Source organism: Rutilus rutilus (genome assembly GCF_951802725.1).
Source record: "Rutilus rutilus genome assembly, chromosome: 6".
NCBI lineage: Eukaryota > Metazoa > Chordata > Actinopteri > Cypriniformes > Leuciscidae > Rutilus > Rutilus rutilus.
This window is the reverse complement of record NC_140214.1, coordinates 43,234,303-43,251,193: the sequence shown is the minus strand read 5'-3', so window position 1 is coordinate 43,251,193 and position 16,891 is coordinate 43,234,303. Positions and strand designations below refer to the sequence as shown.

The window sequence follows — 16,891 nt, the reverse complement described above, 5'->3', positions numbered from 1 at the left end:
TAATTTTACTTTCATCCCACCTGGACGGGTGTAATCTCTTATGGCCCACCAAAATATTTTTAAATTGGAAGATGGGGAATGTCACATTCATTTTTCTTTAGTAGAGTGTGCTATTTGTTTTCCTTATATGAAAGAAATGTATTTAAATGCGATGCCAACACCACACTTAAGATAATAAAGCCATTGCTAGTCATTAATTGGACTAAAATGTGTGTGTGTGTGTGTGTGTGTGTGTGTGTGTGTGTGTGTGTGTGTGTGTGTGTGTGTGTGTGTGTGTGTGTGTGTGTGTGTGTGTGTGTGTGTCGCCTTTGGCTTGCTTAGTTGGGAACACTTAATAATATTTTGGGATGGACACCTAACTGGGCTGGAGGATGACATCCCTGTTTTCTGCAGAGCTGCTTTATAGATGAATTAAACTCATTAACTGATGAACTTTACACAGTTATTGAACAAAACTGAACTGACTTTCAATGACGTATGTGTATGTATATGTGTGTGTGTGTGTGTGTGTGTGTGTGTGTGTGTGTGTGTGTGTGTGTATATATTTATATATGTTTGTGTTTTAAAATCTATACTTGAACTATATAGTTGAACTATGCAACTGTGTTAGTTATGAAATACACAATTTGATGTTAGTTGATGAAATACATAGTTTGAATAAATAAAACATTACCTTTAAAATGTAAAAATACAAATTAGAATTGTATTGTTCATTTATTTTATTTTTTTGTAAGTGTAAGTAATATTTAACCTGTAGATTGTGTGTGGAACATGTGAGGACTTTTTCCTCTTCCTGTGAGAACAGCACTGGTGTTTTACGAACAGCTGCTCATACACAGCATCACTGAATCCACACATCAGCCGTCTGTACGTTCACTCCTGATGGGGGTTTGGTTGTGGTGTGTAGCGCAGGTACTTCTTCCCGGAGGGCAGGTCTTTGGTGTAAACTCCAGCGGGGAAGAGCGCCACGGCCTCCTGCTCAGGGATGCTGGGCGGCACCATAACACTGTCTCCAGGCTTCAAACAACAGCATATGAGCGTCACTTATTACACACTGATGACAGGAACAGACACACACACTCCAAACAGACCAGGCTTGACATTTCTCACCCGCCAGGCCACAGGTGTGGCCACACGGTTGTGTGCCGTTAACTGCAAAGAGTCAACCACACGCAGAATCTCGTCAAAGTTACGTCCCGTTGATGCAGGATAGAGAATGGACAGCTTCAACTTCTTATCTGGACCAATCACAAATACCTGAACGAAAAATGCACACATTAATAAAACAATTAGTGCAGTGTGAAGGGTTGATGGCTCTGTCCAAACCAGTGACCCAACCTTTTCAGATATGTTAAACTCTTCTCTTATTCAGTAAACCACCAAGCATGCAGAGCAGGTTGAAATGGCATCATCTCCCCACTCCCTAAGTCGTCCCCGGTTTGAAACTATATATTTATGCAGACCAAAAATACGGAAGACATGGTTTAAAGTAGCTCTGCTGTTTCCATAGCCATGGGGAGACCCTTGAGGAGCATCATCTTGCATGATTTAGAGCAGGGGTTTTCAACTGGTTCTGTGCCAGGGACCACCATTCTGACTAACAAGTAATCGGCGGCCCACTATTGTGTGTGTGTGTGTGTGTAGTGTGTGGATTCCTTTGTCAGACAGCACAGTCGGACGTCGAATTGAGGAAATGGCATTTAAAAAAAAAAAAAAAAGAGTTTGTCATGTCATTTTGCTGTGTAGCCTACTGAACCTATTCACTGCTCCATCAACGTTTCATGCCAAATCGCTATATTTCTTTGTTTAAAATGTCCTGCAAGATGCAGTTTCTTTCCAAACCGCGATAAGCGCTGAACCTATTTTTAGACTAAACGCGATATATCCTCTCAACTAATCAGAATTCTCTCTCTCTCTCTCACCCTCAAATCACTTGCGCGTATCGCGCCAGACGCTCAATTCGCCTCATTCGCACCGCGCTAAACGCCTCATTCGCGCCGCAGGACCTCCAGATGCGCGTAAACACGTCTTTACATTGACTTGACATGAAAATCACTTGCGCCAGACGCTCTATTCGCGTTTGGTGTGAACGCCACTCACTCACTCACTCACACAAGGTCATGTCGTGATTTGTTTTATGTAAAGCGGACAATGGTTCTACTTTTTATGGGTTCGACACTTTACTGAATGCCAATGTATTTATTACTGACTGACTTGCCTTTTCTTTTTAAGACAAACTTTTTTTTATGGAAAAAAAGTGATTTTAATAGTGAAATTATGTAGGCTGGAATGCATGGGGCAGTCCTGGCCTAGTGGTTAGGGAGTTGGACTGGTAACCCAAGGTTGCTGGTTCGATTCCAGAGCCGGTGGGAAATGACTGAGGTGCCCTTGAGCAAGGCACCTAACCCCTAATTGCTCCCCGGGCGCCACACAAAGGCTGCCCGCTGCTCTGGGTGTGTATCCACGTTTGCAGTGTGTGTGTGTGTGTGTTAACTACTCACTACTCTGCTCCTAATGTGTGTGCATTAACTTGGATGGGTTAAATGCAGAGGTCAAATTCCAAGTATGGGTTACCATACTTGGCCGTCACGTGTCACTTTCACTTTCACTTTCACTTTCACTTTCATGTCACGGACCACATGCAATGCCGCCGCGGACCACCAGGGGGCCGCGGACCACGGGTTGAAAACCCCTGATTTAGAGAATCTATTCAATATGACGAGAACACAAGTAATCAAGAGCCGATCAGTGATTAAATCCACTCCTAGATGTGACCATGGATGGTCTGGAATGGGCAACAGGAGAAGTTTACTAAATGGTAAGTGGCAGGGACTCTCGGAGACGGCACATTCCCAGAACAAGCCTTCAGATTAGGCCACGAGTACCAATTTCGGAGGAGCAAGAGGGTTTGATTGGTCCCAGGGTGTCCAGTGTCCAGTGAGGAGTGAACAGTGTCCATGGGATCCAGACGGAGTGAGGATGGGATGTAGACATGGTTGGCGGGGCAGCCTGGTGGAGGAGGCTCGGTTAGAGAGCCGTCTGCGATCTCATGGTTCAGGGTCCAGTGTATGGGACTGACAATATTGGATGAAGGCAGTATTGTGTCAGGAGGTTCTTGTGGCTCGGATGTAGAGTCAATATGGGACAGGGCATACACAATTACATTTAATCATTTAGCAGAAGCTTTTATCCAAAACGACTTACAAATGAGGAGAACAATAGAAGCAATCAGACAAACAAGAGTGCAACAGTACACAAGTGCTGTAACAAGTCTCAGTTAGTCATGTCTCATGGGCATGACCACCAATGGAGACATTACAAGAGACTGTTTGCTTTTGGACACCAGACACTGACTGATTGGAAGTGCAGGTTTTATTGAGTCCTTGATTGTGGCTGTGATTGTGACCGGTGTCTGTGATCAGAATTTGGGATAGTCGGGCGTGAGCATGACCACCTGTTCCTAACTTTACCCGTATCCCATTTCAATAGCAGCGCAAATGTTTTACAATACAACATGAATAGAGTAAGTACTATGTACCTTACTATTTTTTTTTAATGCAGGCACATAGTAGTTAAAGACAGCAAATGTAAAGTGTGACTTTTTGATTTAGTAAATATTCATATATATATATATATATATATATATATTTTTTTTTTTTTTGCTGCAAAAATAACAGAATCAACAAACACACAACCAGGTTTACACTCTTTTCAGGCATGTTATGTTAGTCCCAGTAATTGTAGCTACTATTGTTGGCCACAACATTCTCTTTTTATTCGCCATTTTTATTTGAGATTTGGGTCACACGTTAGATTAAGGTCCAATTCTGACTATTAACTAACTATTAACTATGAAGTTGGCTCCTAATTACTCCTAATATAAAATCCTAATTACTGCTTATTAATAGTTAGTACGGTAATGGTTAAGTTTAGGTATTGGGTAGGATTAAGGATGGATAATATGGTCAAGCAGAATAAGGCATTAATATGTGCTTTATAAGTACTAATAAACAACCAATATCCTAGTAATAAACTTAAGCAACTAGTTCATAGTGAGTATTGGACCCTAAACTAAAGTGCTACTGAAATTTGCTCTGTTTTTGAAGCTTTCTTCATGTGTGCAGTGCACTTACGCATCGCGCGCTGAGCGGCATCCCGGTCTGATCCTTCTCCTCCGGGTCCAGCATGCCCAGCGTCTCCACCAGATGCCTCCCAGCATCCGCTATGATTGGGAAAGGGAACTCGCTTCCGGACTCCGCGTTATTGTAAGCCAAGATGTCCTGAAATCATCCATGGAGACTCATTAGCAGCAGGTCATTCAGAGAGACACTACAGACTGAAAGAAGCGAACCTTGCTCCAGCCGTGATGGTCTTGGAGGCTGTCGACGGAGAGCGCGATCAGCTTGACGTTGCGTCTGCTGAACTCTGGACTGAGTTGAGCTGCTCTGCCGAGTTCAGTGGTGCAGACAGGAGTGAAGTCTCGAGGATGAGAGAACAGGACGCCCCAGCTGACGAGGAGAAACTCAGGTCACTCAAGGGGAATGACAGAACTGTGGGAGCCCATTACCGCCACAGGAGAATAAAAGAAATCATGCTTTGTAAATCATAGATATGAAATTGCGACATTGAAAGTATGTATTTAGTATGCAAGTATGTAGTAAAAGTATTTAGTATGTCAAAATTATGAATTGGTATGTCATATGTTTGACTTTCTCATAATTCCAAATTTTAATGTTATGATTAGTATGTCATAATTTTGTCTTTTAATGTAATAATTTAGATTCTAATCTCATAATTATGACTTTGTCAGAATTGTGACATAATAAGTAATGATTATGAGATAAAAAGACAAACATACTATCTTATTTTGACTCATGTCAATTATTAGTATTTCATAATTATGACGTTTGTATGCCATCATTTCGTCATACTGTAACTGACTTAGTGTGCCATAACTTTGACTTTTTAATTGCATAATTATGACTTACTAGGCTATGTTCATCTTTTTATTTTTTTATAATAATTGTAACTTACTAATATAATAATAACTTACTAATAATTGATAAAAGTCGAATTAATACGAATGTAATAAATTACTTACAATTTTTATCTCATAATTATGAAGTTTAATGTCTTAATTAAGATTTAGCAAAGCATGATTTTCTTCTGTTGCAGAAATGTGCATTCATACATATCTGAGTAAGAATCATAAACACATTTTAAGACGTACAGCATTTCTGTGCATTGCATATTTTGGTCATAGACACACAGACACTGTTTCTTCACAAAGAACTGTAGATTATTACAGGAGTTTTCAGTGATGTATAAATGCACTATACTTTGTGTTATAAATGTACATTACATTTTTAAAAGATTATTTTTAAAAGTTGTATTGCTTTGGTATTAAATTACAGTAAACTAGTTAACGCTGGTGCTCTCTTCTGACCAACATAATCAATCTCTCCACGTTTATCCTCTTTAAAGGAGTCATAACCTGCAATTTTCACTTTTCCACGAGAATCAATGTATGTTATGATCGACTAACGATTATACACTGGCCGGGAAGCCGATATTTAAAAGTGAAGCGTTTGTTTACCTCAGGGTAAATAAACCAGCGCGCGTGCACGCGCACTCAAATACGAGATTTTGATTTCAGCTCCCTCTTGACGTCATGAGGTAGTAGGATATACCATATATGGACACCGCAGCAGGAAGCCCCCCCTTCCCCTCTCCCCCTCATATTCAGTTCAGTCGAGAAAGATGGAGAAACCGAGTGCACACCGGACTTGCTCTGTGGTTGATTGCCATAAAAAACATGTAAATGTGTTTTATCTCCCAAAATCGGACGAAACTATCAGGGACCAGTGGATGAAATTCATTTTTAATGACGCTGTCCCAACAACCCTTTCAACTGGCGTGCAGAGCCATATAGAGCGTCCACGACAGCCAAAACATCGCATTGATCTCGCGAGACAATAATGCCTTCAGAAATAAGGGTAAAAGTAGGTCTGTGTTTATTTATTTTTCCACTTTTCTTTTTTAGAAGGGCCTGAAAGACTATAATACAGCAGTAGGTATCCAATGTAATACTAGGTTATGACTCCTTTAATGTCATAGAGATGCTATAGCAAAACCATATTTGTTGTAGCTTCCTTTCGCCACTATAGAAGTTTATCCAACTTTGAGCACTTCTGCTTCTGAGAAGCTGGAAATGTGAAGCGGGTCAATTTCCATTTGCTGAGACATTTTATCAGTGACTTATGAGTGTTTTGATCTTCAATAAATGAATAACCAACCGAAGATCATTGATTATTAAAATATTCTCTGAATCTCATTAAAACAGAAAGGACTGTGAAAACATGCAAAGAGAGATAAAAAAGCATTTGTGATTGAGTTTCTTTGATCTAGTAACTCTAGCAAAGAGCAGCTGTTTAGTGCATCATTTACTCAAGTTTCTGCTTTGTTCACAGTGAAGCTTCAGCACAACAGGGTCTGATATCACTAAACCCACAACTTAGTCCCAAACCCTTACCCTAACCTTAGCCTAATTATAACCTCAGCCCTAAAAGCAAGTCTTGACCCTCAAACAGGGTCTCAGAAAGTGAGGACAGGCCAAAAGGTTCTTCACTTTGTCAGTCTGTGATGAGGACTCGGAGGACAGTATACAGGCAGGGGTTGATAAACAGAGAGATATACAAGCAGCAGCGTAGGCAAAGCAGCAGTCGAGGTCATAACAGGAGAAGTATCAGAGCAGGCAGCAAACAAACGGGTCAATATCCAGGTAAACAGAGCAGAGTCAAAAATACAGCCAGCAAGAGTCATAAACAGTCCAAGGGTCAGAACACAGGCAAAACAGTGCTTGGAAATGTTAGCCGTGATAAGACAAAACTTCACAGTGAGCCAAGCATGCTCAGTGCTAAACTAGTCCAGGGAATGAGAAACAGGTGTGTGTGTGTGTGTGTGTGTGTGTGTGTGTGTGTGTGTGTGTGTGTGTGTGTGTGTGTGTGTGTGTGTGTGTGTGTGTGTGTGTGTGAGTGTGTGATAAGTCCAGGCATGTGGTTCTGGGAAATGTAGTCCAGTTGTACTAATACTCAGGAGATGGAGGCATCCGGTGGTGAACGGGAGGATTATCAGAGATAGTGTTCATAACAGAGAGTTCAGAGTGTTTTTGTCGACTCTGCTCTTTATGTGTGTCAAGCCGTGTCAGCGTTTGGATGAAGCTGAAGAGACGGTAACAGTGGCGTCACGAGTCACGACCGCATGACCTACAAACACAGTCACCACACAGGAACACACAACGGCTTTGACCATGTACGGTTTTATCAAAGATACCTGACTAGCACATGCTGTCCATTGTGAGGACATTACGAGAGAAACGTGTCTCATATCCGAGCCACACAATTCACTAATAACCAATACTGAATAAGAAGAAGAACACAGAGGAGGAGGGAAAAGAGGGAATATTGTTAGTGTGACCTCAGGAAGATGCTATTGAGAATAAAACTACTGGTATTGTAATCTATGATGAATAACACATATCAAACAACACACTCTCATATCACAAGCACACATGAACGCATTACACTTACCAATCCCCGAGAAAATCATGAAGTTTCAATCTGCCAAAAGTGGAATCGGCTTCGAAATTGGGAACGATGTCTCCTAACAGCATCCCCGGCATCTTGAAGCATTTCTCTGTGTCTCTCTCTCTCTCTCTCTCTCTCTGTCTGTTCTCTCTCTCTCTCTCTCTCTCTCTCTCTCTCTCTCTCTCTCTCTCTGTCCTCTCTCACTCTCTCTATCGCTCTCTCTCTCTCTCTGTCCTCTCTCACTCTCTCTCTCTCTCTCTCTCTCTCTCTCTGTCTGTTCTCTCTCTCTCTGTCCTCTCTCACTCTCTCTCTCTCTCTCTCTCTCTCTCTCTCTCTCTCTGTCTGTTCTCTCTCTCTCTGTCCTCTCTCACTCTCTCTATCGCTCTCTCTCTCTCTCTGTCCTCTCTCACTCTCTCTCTGTCTGTTCTCTCTCTCTCTCTGTCCTCTCTCTTTCACTTTCTCTCTCTCTCTCTCTCTCTCTCTCTCTGTCCTCTCTCACTCTCTCTCTGTCTGTTCTCTCTCTCTCTCTGTCCTCTCTCTTTCACTTTCTCTCTCTCTCTCTCTCTCTGTCCTCTCTCTCTCTCTTTCTGTCTGTCCTCTCTCTCTCTCTCTCTCTGTCTGTTCTCTCTCTCTCTCTCTCTCTCTGTCCTCTCTCTCTCTCTCTGTCTGTATTGCATGTTAGTGTGGTTTGGTGTGTGGGAGGGTGTGAGAGAGCACTTGATTTGCAAGCATATTTTCTCTACATGTATGATGATTTTACTTGTGTTTTTCTCACACATTACAGTTTTATACAGTCGCCAGGACCTGTTTCTCAATACCTATGTCACTATTTGAAAACTCTTCACACAGTGATCACAGCATCAGTGTATGTGTGTGGGGTGGGGGGCCCACCGTAACCCTCAGTTCACCCCGTGTATTACCTGAAGCGGCTCAGATCGGGGAATAGCAGAGGGGACTTCTCCTCTTTCGAGATACTGGAGTCTCGATCTCAGCATCGCTATGGTCATCTTCCCACAGTGGGTTCATGACTCCTCCATGAACACTACCTCATCATGCTTATGGCCCAGACACATGAGGCAGTGATCGAGACTGTCAGACGGGCCAGTTTGATCTGTATGTCAGCATCAGGGAATAACATTATAATCTTGTTCACGGTAGAGAAAGCATGTACAGAAGTAACAGTGAAGACTTAAATGTAAACACAGCTTTTGTGTCTTTATCAGCTTTTCCACACATATATACTGGCCCTGATAATCATCACAAATACTGACGCTTGCTCCATTTCTGTAAATCCATTTTAATGAATGAATGACTGACTGACCCAGGTAGCAAACCTGCGTGAAGTTGGCCCCCCACCCAACGCAAAACGTTGTCAAACTATGCTCAATCGTTTGTGCTCCGTTTGTGCTGTAAAAAGTTTCGTTTGTGCTGTTTCCGTTTTTTAGATATTAAAATAATATTTTTAGGTCATTCTGAGGTCACTCAGCCCCCCCCCCCCCCCAGGTTTGCTGTGTGGGTTGTCCTTTCTGTGAAAGTGAGCTAATTGTGGTCTCCTGTTTAATGTGGGTAACTAATTGGTAAACTGTGAATGAGACCTATTAGATGTTTTTAATTAAATAATTTTCCTGTGAGCAATAAATATTGTACTTTTGTAAGTCACGTCTCTGTCTTTGATGCAAACCGAACCAGCAGGGTCCTTCTCATTGTGGTAATTCATTTGGTTTAAATTTCCTTTTAGTGGTAATTTTTTATTATTTACTTTCCTGGGTTGAGAGGTAACCTAGGTGGCGTAGTCGGAGTTAATAATTTAGCCAAAGGTTACATATACAAGGCTGACTGAATAAAATAGATCAATCAATGGTCACAAGATCAAAAATAGACAGCTCTGTATTTTTGTGTGAAGTTAGTCAGTAGCCTCAGTGCCGGCCCGAGCCTTTTGGGGGCCCTAAGCAGAATTTGATTTGGGGGCCCCCTCCCACCACGCGGAGTCACCTGTTTGACGATTTTTGACACAAATGTCACAATATAATGTTACATTATAATTGAATACAATGAGGTTATGTATTAATACAAAATAAATACTAAATACAAAATAGATAGGCCTACTTAAATAAAAAGTTTTAAGTTTTTCTTTACTCTTTTACTAACTCTTTGAAACTTCTGAAAACAAATTGTCACAAAACACATTAACCCTCTGGGGACCAAGCTGTTTTTGGGGCCCTTGAGATGTTCTGACATGCTCTGACATTTGTGCTTTTTTCAGTTATTTATAAACATGTTAATGGCAAAGGTGTAAATTCACTCTATATAGCACAAACAGGCCTACCATAATATGCGAGCAACATGTATGTAGATGTTTGTATTTTTAAGAGAATAATGTTTATGCGTGGTTATTTAAAAAAATAAAAATGAAAGTTGCTGAAATAAGACCACAAAACTCATACAAAATATGTGCCCACAAGACTTTTGACTAATGGATGTTTTCTCTTCGAGTTCTAGCTTCAAAATTATGTGAAAATAGTCTTGCTTTATCGTTCACAAAAAAAAAAATACATTGATTTAAATGGTGTAAAACAGGTTTTGCTTAGAAAGCCAATATGCGAGGGGGAGGAGTAGTTTACACCTTAGTCCCACCCACTCTGCATAATGACTCTGCATAATTAGCCATTCATTCAGGTGTGACACTGACTGAGCCACAATGCAAGGACAAAATATATATTTTGAAGAAGACTTATATTGACCATTTAAGATTTTGCTTACATCTATCTTGTAAATATGTTTTGCTATTTTATTAAAAAGGTTACAATTACAACAATAATTACAATTTCAGCAATATTTCTGCAAAAAAGTACTCTTTCTTTGTAAAAAAAAAAAAAAAAGATTATAGGCCTACATTTTATCATATGTATTCATTAGTTTGAATATAGCCAACATTGGAACATCTTAGTCTATGACTTTATTTTTGACAAAATAGTATTTTATATATATGAGCAGAAAAGCTTATTTGATGTGACAGTATATTCTACAGTAAAAACTGTACCCAAATCTAGTCAACAAAATGTTGTCTTTCATACTTCGCCTGACTGTAACGTTGTTTTTATGAAATATTAGGGCATAGCCTATAAATGTTAATTTGCAGTTTAATACGTTGCTTATACAAATACATTTTATTTCAACATATTTCAGTCGATTTTTACTCATCTCAGTAGGCTATAGCAAAGCAGTTTATTCTTTCACACACAGACGCGCGATTCATATTTAGGCTAAACAGTCTTTACAAATATGTACCCTTCATTCATCTCACAGAAACGCGATTCATATTTAGGCTAAACAGTCTTTACAAATATGTACCCTTCATTCATCTCACAGAAACGCGATTCATATTTAGGCTAAACAGTCTTTACAAATATGTACCCTTCATTCATCTCACAGAAACGCGATTCATATTTAGGCTAAACAGTCTTTACAAATATGTACCCTTCATTCATCTCACAGAAACGCGATTCATATTATAGAAACGCGATTCATCTTTTTGTTTACATAGGCCTACACTAACGTTATTCCATAACGTTATTCCACATTAACACTTGAGAAAGGATAACTTAGCCTACCTCACTCCTCAGCGGGATCTGCTCCTCGTATCAGCACGGAAAATTTTCTCCATAAGGTAGGCTATATTATGCCTCTTTGTTTACAGCTGATGTGGGGGCGTTTCACAGACTGAAATGGTTCTCAGAATTTGCGTTTGAATAGCACGCGCTCTCCGGGGCGTGGTCAAATTACTGTGAATCATCTCGTAATGAGCTCGACTGGAGTCGCTCTCTTTTTATACAGATTACAGAAGCTGATAATATTTGTTTTTTATATAAATTACTTCATTTAAAAGCTGCGATCTCAAGCTTTATGCCCGTGGGTCTGTTTGCCTGTTTGACTGAATTTTCGCGGAGTTATAGATCATTTTCGAACGCGTTTCAAATGGGAGTTTACTGACAGAGAGAAGGCAGAAATAGCATCATGTTAGTTTTTCTTTATTTGTCAAAAAGCAAAACACTTTATTTTTATTGTGAATATACAGAAAAAAAATAGAAACTGAACAGGATCGATTGATGTATTACACGAAAATGAAAGATCAAAATTAACAGAGCATTTTGTGTTTATTTTTCATTGCTAAAAAAAAAAACGAGCAAAACGCGCAGGCGCGTTTTTGGTCCCCAGAGGGTTAAATAAATTATTTGCAAAATATCCTCCAACGTTTTGCAACACTTTGCAGTTTGAATGATGTCTTGTATGAACATGACGGAGTATGTTTTTATGTTTCCACTGTTTGATCGCGCCCGCGCCTCACACACACACACACACACACACACACACACACAACATTCCAGCATTGTAATATTGACATCGCAGCCTGTTCATTGTAGCCGAAATAAAATATAATAATAAAATAGTCAACCTATAAAAATTACGCTGCTCTGTTTAAATAGTCAGTAGTACAATTTGTACCATTCAGCGTAAGCTCCGCTCCACTGGGATGTTTCCAAGCACTTTTTTGCGCGTGTGAAGAGGATGAGGATTTTTTCCGTCGATATTGGAACGTGAGTTAAGTACAAAGGCTATAATAAAGAATAGTTTACAATCCAAATACATTGCAAATGTTGAAACATTTTGATTCTAATGAGAGAGATACGTGAGCCTTATTCTTGTTCTGTTCTGAATATTATTAAATTTAAAGGATAAATCATTAATTTAAATGTCAATCATCAATCACTGATCAAATCAAATTTTTGTGACATGGCTTAACATTACCGTGACTTTGCGCACGAATATGCACGCGAGGTTATGCGCATGACTCAAACACTGGCAGACACCGCAGCAGTTGTAGGCAGGTATATTGATCATGAAATCAGAATTTTCTTGTCTTGAATTAGTCATTAATTCATTCATGTCACTTGTTTAAATGAATTAATATGTAAAAAAAAAAAACTCGATTGGGTGGCCAGGGGGCCCTAAGCAGCCGCTTAGTTCGCTTATGCCTCGGCTCTGAGTAGCCTAGCCTACGATGTAGGAGCATTTTATTTCGGGTTTGTCATTTATTCAATCTCTAAAATGTTAGATGCTGATAAAGATGATTTAATAGAACATCAACTTCTTATAAGTGGTTTTGTAGTCCCTGTAGTGTTTATTAAAAACGTCATGTTGTTCAGACATTATGTCAGACTCTTTTTTTTCTGCCACTCTCTTTCTCTCTGAGCAAAATGGATTTGTGCTCGTGTGCCATCAAGTCGTAGTTTAATGTAACTTCAGCATTTTTGGGCAAGAGAACAGCAAAACTATCCTCGAGGTGAGCACACTTTTAAAGTAGAATTGACGAAGACGTTCTGTCATCACATAATTTGTTCAATAAACAATTATCTTCACTTCAGTCTCTCCTGATTGTATTTTATTTTTATTTTTACGAGTCTCATCTGCTACACTTCACTGCCACCACTAGGGACAAGTGACACTTCTGTTCAAGAATGCTCTTGTATAAAATGCTGTAGAGTTAGTGGAGAAAAGGTCGATATAAATCAAACTACAAAAGTCATTACTAATCCAAATTTCTGGCCAATGTAAGTATACATTGTTTTAAAACTGTCAGTTACAATATTAGTAGCTTCAAGAATAATTGTACAACATTCAAGAGAGCTAAGACTTGTTATTGAACAGAAGTCTCATTAATAACACTTATATTACTAATTTAGCTATGAAATGCTGATTACAGTTGCACAAAGTTGCCTTTTAGTATTAAAAAATTACCATGGGTCACATGTGCAACTGTGTTACGTACGCCGCGCTACGTAATTTTTGTTTGTGCGTATGTTGCTGCATATGCGTGTCGTGTATGTCTGTGTACTTTATTTGTTTCAGGTGTGAAGCTCGGTTGGAGAGTCCGCCTGTCAATCTGCTGACGTGGGATGCTGACGTCGGGGATCGCGGCACCAATCGCATGTCGCCGTGCAGTTTATGAATGGCTCTAACTTCAATGGCGGCAGTCGAGACAGATTCTGGGTTGAGAGAGTTTGCACACTCTGTGAGGACGGTTCTCTTGTCCGAGAGACCAGTCTGAGAGACTGATCATTGTTTGGGGTTTACTGCTTTTATGATCTTGCAGTTAGATCAGTTCTCTTTGTTTGTGCTCGAGTGTGCTTTGTGTTGCTCTTGGTAGCTTGCGCGAATGTGTTTTGTGTTACTCTTGGTAACTTATGTGCTTATGTTTTGTGTTGCCCTTGGTAACTTACGTGCTCGCAGTGCCCGCTAAATGTTTGTTGCTGTCATGAAATCTTCTTCTGAGTTCATCGTTCACCATTGTGTAGACTGGCGGGAGAGGTTGTGAGTCAGGTAAGCAGGTCGCGACCTACATTTGCACACGTAGTACGGAGATGTATTAGACACACTAGTGTTAGGAGTGGTGCTAATTATGTATGTTTTTGTTTTAGTTAGTATAGTTTAGTTATAGCGTCTTGTACGCTGAAGATGTTTATTTCTACCTCTTTTGTTGATAGTTAGTTTAATCATTTAAACCTTAGTTAAAGGGGCTTTTTGTTATATTCAGTTTTTGATTTAAGCACCACTCTTTTGCTCTTTCCTCTCCCTCAGTTTGTCTGTACTTTTGATTGTTCTGGTTACGTTGTACAATTTTGTAAACATCCACTACTTTATTACTTTTCATTACTTTATATCTTCATTACTACTTCACGATATTGCAGTTGAGGAATTAAAAATCTTTCAACTCAGTTATGTATTGTTGTCTGTTCCTTTTCAATTGCAATTCCCGGTACTGTATTTGACACACACATGCAATACTTTTGTTACGTCTAATAATATTCCTAGACAAATAACATCTAATTAACGAGGGTCGTAACATATTTGGGGGCTCGTCCTAACTTTTATATTGGTTACAATATTATCTTGTGTAATATTAGTTTGTGTGTGTTTTTTTTGTGGTGCGGGAAACTGCTTTGGAAAGGAATTAGTATATGTTGAAGTGAGTATGGTGGAATATTGACAATGAGTACTTTTGATTTGCAATCATTTATTGCTGATCCAACTTTGGACATTTTTGAGCGTTGTAGAAAAGACGATTTGTTGCAGATAGCTGAATACTATCGCATTCCTGTGGTGAGGCAATCTCTAAAGCACGTTATTAAGAATGAAATTTGGAAACATTTGGTCGAACTAAAAGTATTTTTATTTCCAGATGCGGATAGTGAGAGAGCTGGCATGTCGGCTGTGGAAAGACGTTCGACTAGTGTGGGAAGTTTGGAGGAAGCAAAAGGTGAGGATGCCGAGGTGGAGGTTGAGGCCGAGCCCAAGGCTGTCTTACCGCCCTTCTACCCACTTTCTCCGCCTTCCATTGACTCTGGGGGTGATGCGCGACTGAGGGTCCGCTTAGCCCGAATCCAGATGGAAGCGCAGGAACGGACTGAGACGCGCCAAGCCGAAATTAAGCTACGCCTAGAAATCCGTAAACTGGAAATTGAAGCTGAGACACAGGTGAAACTGCGACAGCTCGAGTTAGAGTCAGCGAAGGTTGTCTCGGGTCGAACTGCGCAGCCTAACCCTGTTATTTCAGTAAATTCGGAAAATTCTGTGAGTGTTTCGACCACTACATTTGATGTTAGTAAACAGATAGCTTTAGTGCCTCACTTTAGAGAATCCGAAGTGGATGCGTATTTCGCTGCTTTTGAGCGTGTGGCTGCTGCACTTCGTTGGCCAAAAGAGGTTTGGTGTCTTTTACTACAATGTCGGTTAGTTGGAAAAGCACAGGAAGTCTGTTCTGCACTAACCTTAGAGGAAAGCATGCAATATGATATAGTAAAGAACGCTGTTCTTCGTGCATATGAATTGGTGCCTGAGGCATATCGGCAACGTTTCAGGAACCATAAGAAGGTAGCTCAGACATTTGTGGAATTTGCCCGTGAGAAGGGAATTCTTTTTGATAAATGGTTGTCTTCTAACAACGTGCAAGATTTGAGTTCATTGAGAGAGTTAATGCTTTTAGAAGATTTTAAGAATTGTCTATCGGAACGAGTAGTCACGTACCTGAATGAGCAAAAGGTCACAATGTTATCACAAGCTGCGATTCTTGCGGATGAGTATGTGTTAACGCATAAGAGTGTGTTCGCTTTACCCCGACCAGAGAAAATATTGAGTTCATTTTCAACTCAAAATTCAAGTACCCGTGCTAAAACCAGTTCACCACAGAATAAAGAAACACGAGAATGTTTTTATTGCCACAAGATGGGACACCTTATTTCTGATTGTTTAGTGCTGAGACGTAAGACTCAGGCTCAACAAGGACAGTTAAAGCCGGTTACTTTTGTGAAGACTGTGTCTAAAGTCGTTTTAGAGAAGGATACGATTGATTCAGGGTTTAAACCTTTTCTGTTGAAGGGGTTAATCTCCGTAAATGGTAAACCTGGAGAGCAGAAAGAGGTACAAATCTTGAGGGATACAGGATCGATTCAATCATTTGTAGTCTCTGATGCACTTCCTTTGTCGGAGCAGACGTTTTGTGGGTCAAGTGTGTTAATTCAAGGGATTGAGATGGGTGTTGTAAAGGTACCGCTGCACCGGATACATTTACAATGTGACCTGGTCTCAGGTTTTGTTAAGGTGGGGATACGTTCTTCCTTTCCTGTGAAAGGTGTTGCATTCATTCTCGGGAACGATTTGGCTGGAGGTAAAGTGTCACCTGTGCTCGAAGTTGTTGATAAACCTGACTGTTTTATTCCTGTTGATGATATATCTGATCATTTTCCGGAGATATTTGCTGCTAACGTAGTTACGCGTGCTCAAAAACGCAGAATTGGAGATGACATTGTTTTGGCCAACACTTTTATGTCACCTGTGTTCACTGAGGAACATTTTGGGTCAGATCCAAAAGAATCTGAAAATGTTAGACATGACAGACATTCTGTTATGGCAATAGCTGAGTCTGAATTGTTAGCGGAACCTATTTCTCATGAAGGGATTAAGACTGCACAAAGAGAAGATGTGTCGTTAACTAAATGTTTTTCTGCTGCGGAAAGTCCTAAACCTGATAAAGTCCATGTGGCTGAATACGTGATGGAAAATGGGTTGTTGTTAAGAAAGTGGCGTCCTCACAGAGATGGGGAGAACGAGTGGGATGTTGTATGTCAAATTGTTTTACCTACTGTCTATCGAAAACAAGTGTTGAGTTTGGCACATGATCATGAGCTAGCAGGTCATTTGGGGGTGACAAAAACTTACAACCGCATTCTCAAACATTTTTTCTGGCCTGG

At 40.1% G+C, this 16,891-nt stretch overlaps 3 protein-coding genes across 3 annotated transcripts in view; all 3 read right to left on the bottom strand.

Annotated features, from left to right (window-relative positions):
* Positions 1-16,891, bottom strand: part of LOC311292520 (uncharacterized protein) — a 341,250-nt gene that overhangs the window by 115,368 nt on the left and 208,991 nt on the right. The window lies entirely within an intron of this gene.
* The window catches only part of LOC311292532 (protein NLRC3-like), a 437,424-nt gene that overhangs the window by 211,705 nt on the left and 208,828 nt on the right, over positions 1-16,891 (bottom strand). The window lies entirely within an intron of this gene.
* LOC311292557 (peroxiredoxin-6-like) lies at positions 565-8,174 on the bottom strand. Its single transcript, XM_084412282.1, has 6 exons — positions 8,043-8,174; positions 7,590-7,943; positions 4,352-4,508; positions 4,134-4,280; positions 1,111-1,257; positions 565-1,017 (listed from the first exon to the last, which is right to left on the bottom strand). The coding sequence occupies exons 2-6, from the start codon at positions 7,679-7,681 to the stop codon at positions 874-876; spliced, it is 687 nt and encodes a 228-aa protein (XP_084268408.1). The 5' UTR covers positions 7,682-7,943; positions 8,043-8,174; the 3' UTR covers positions 565-873.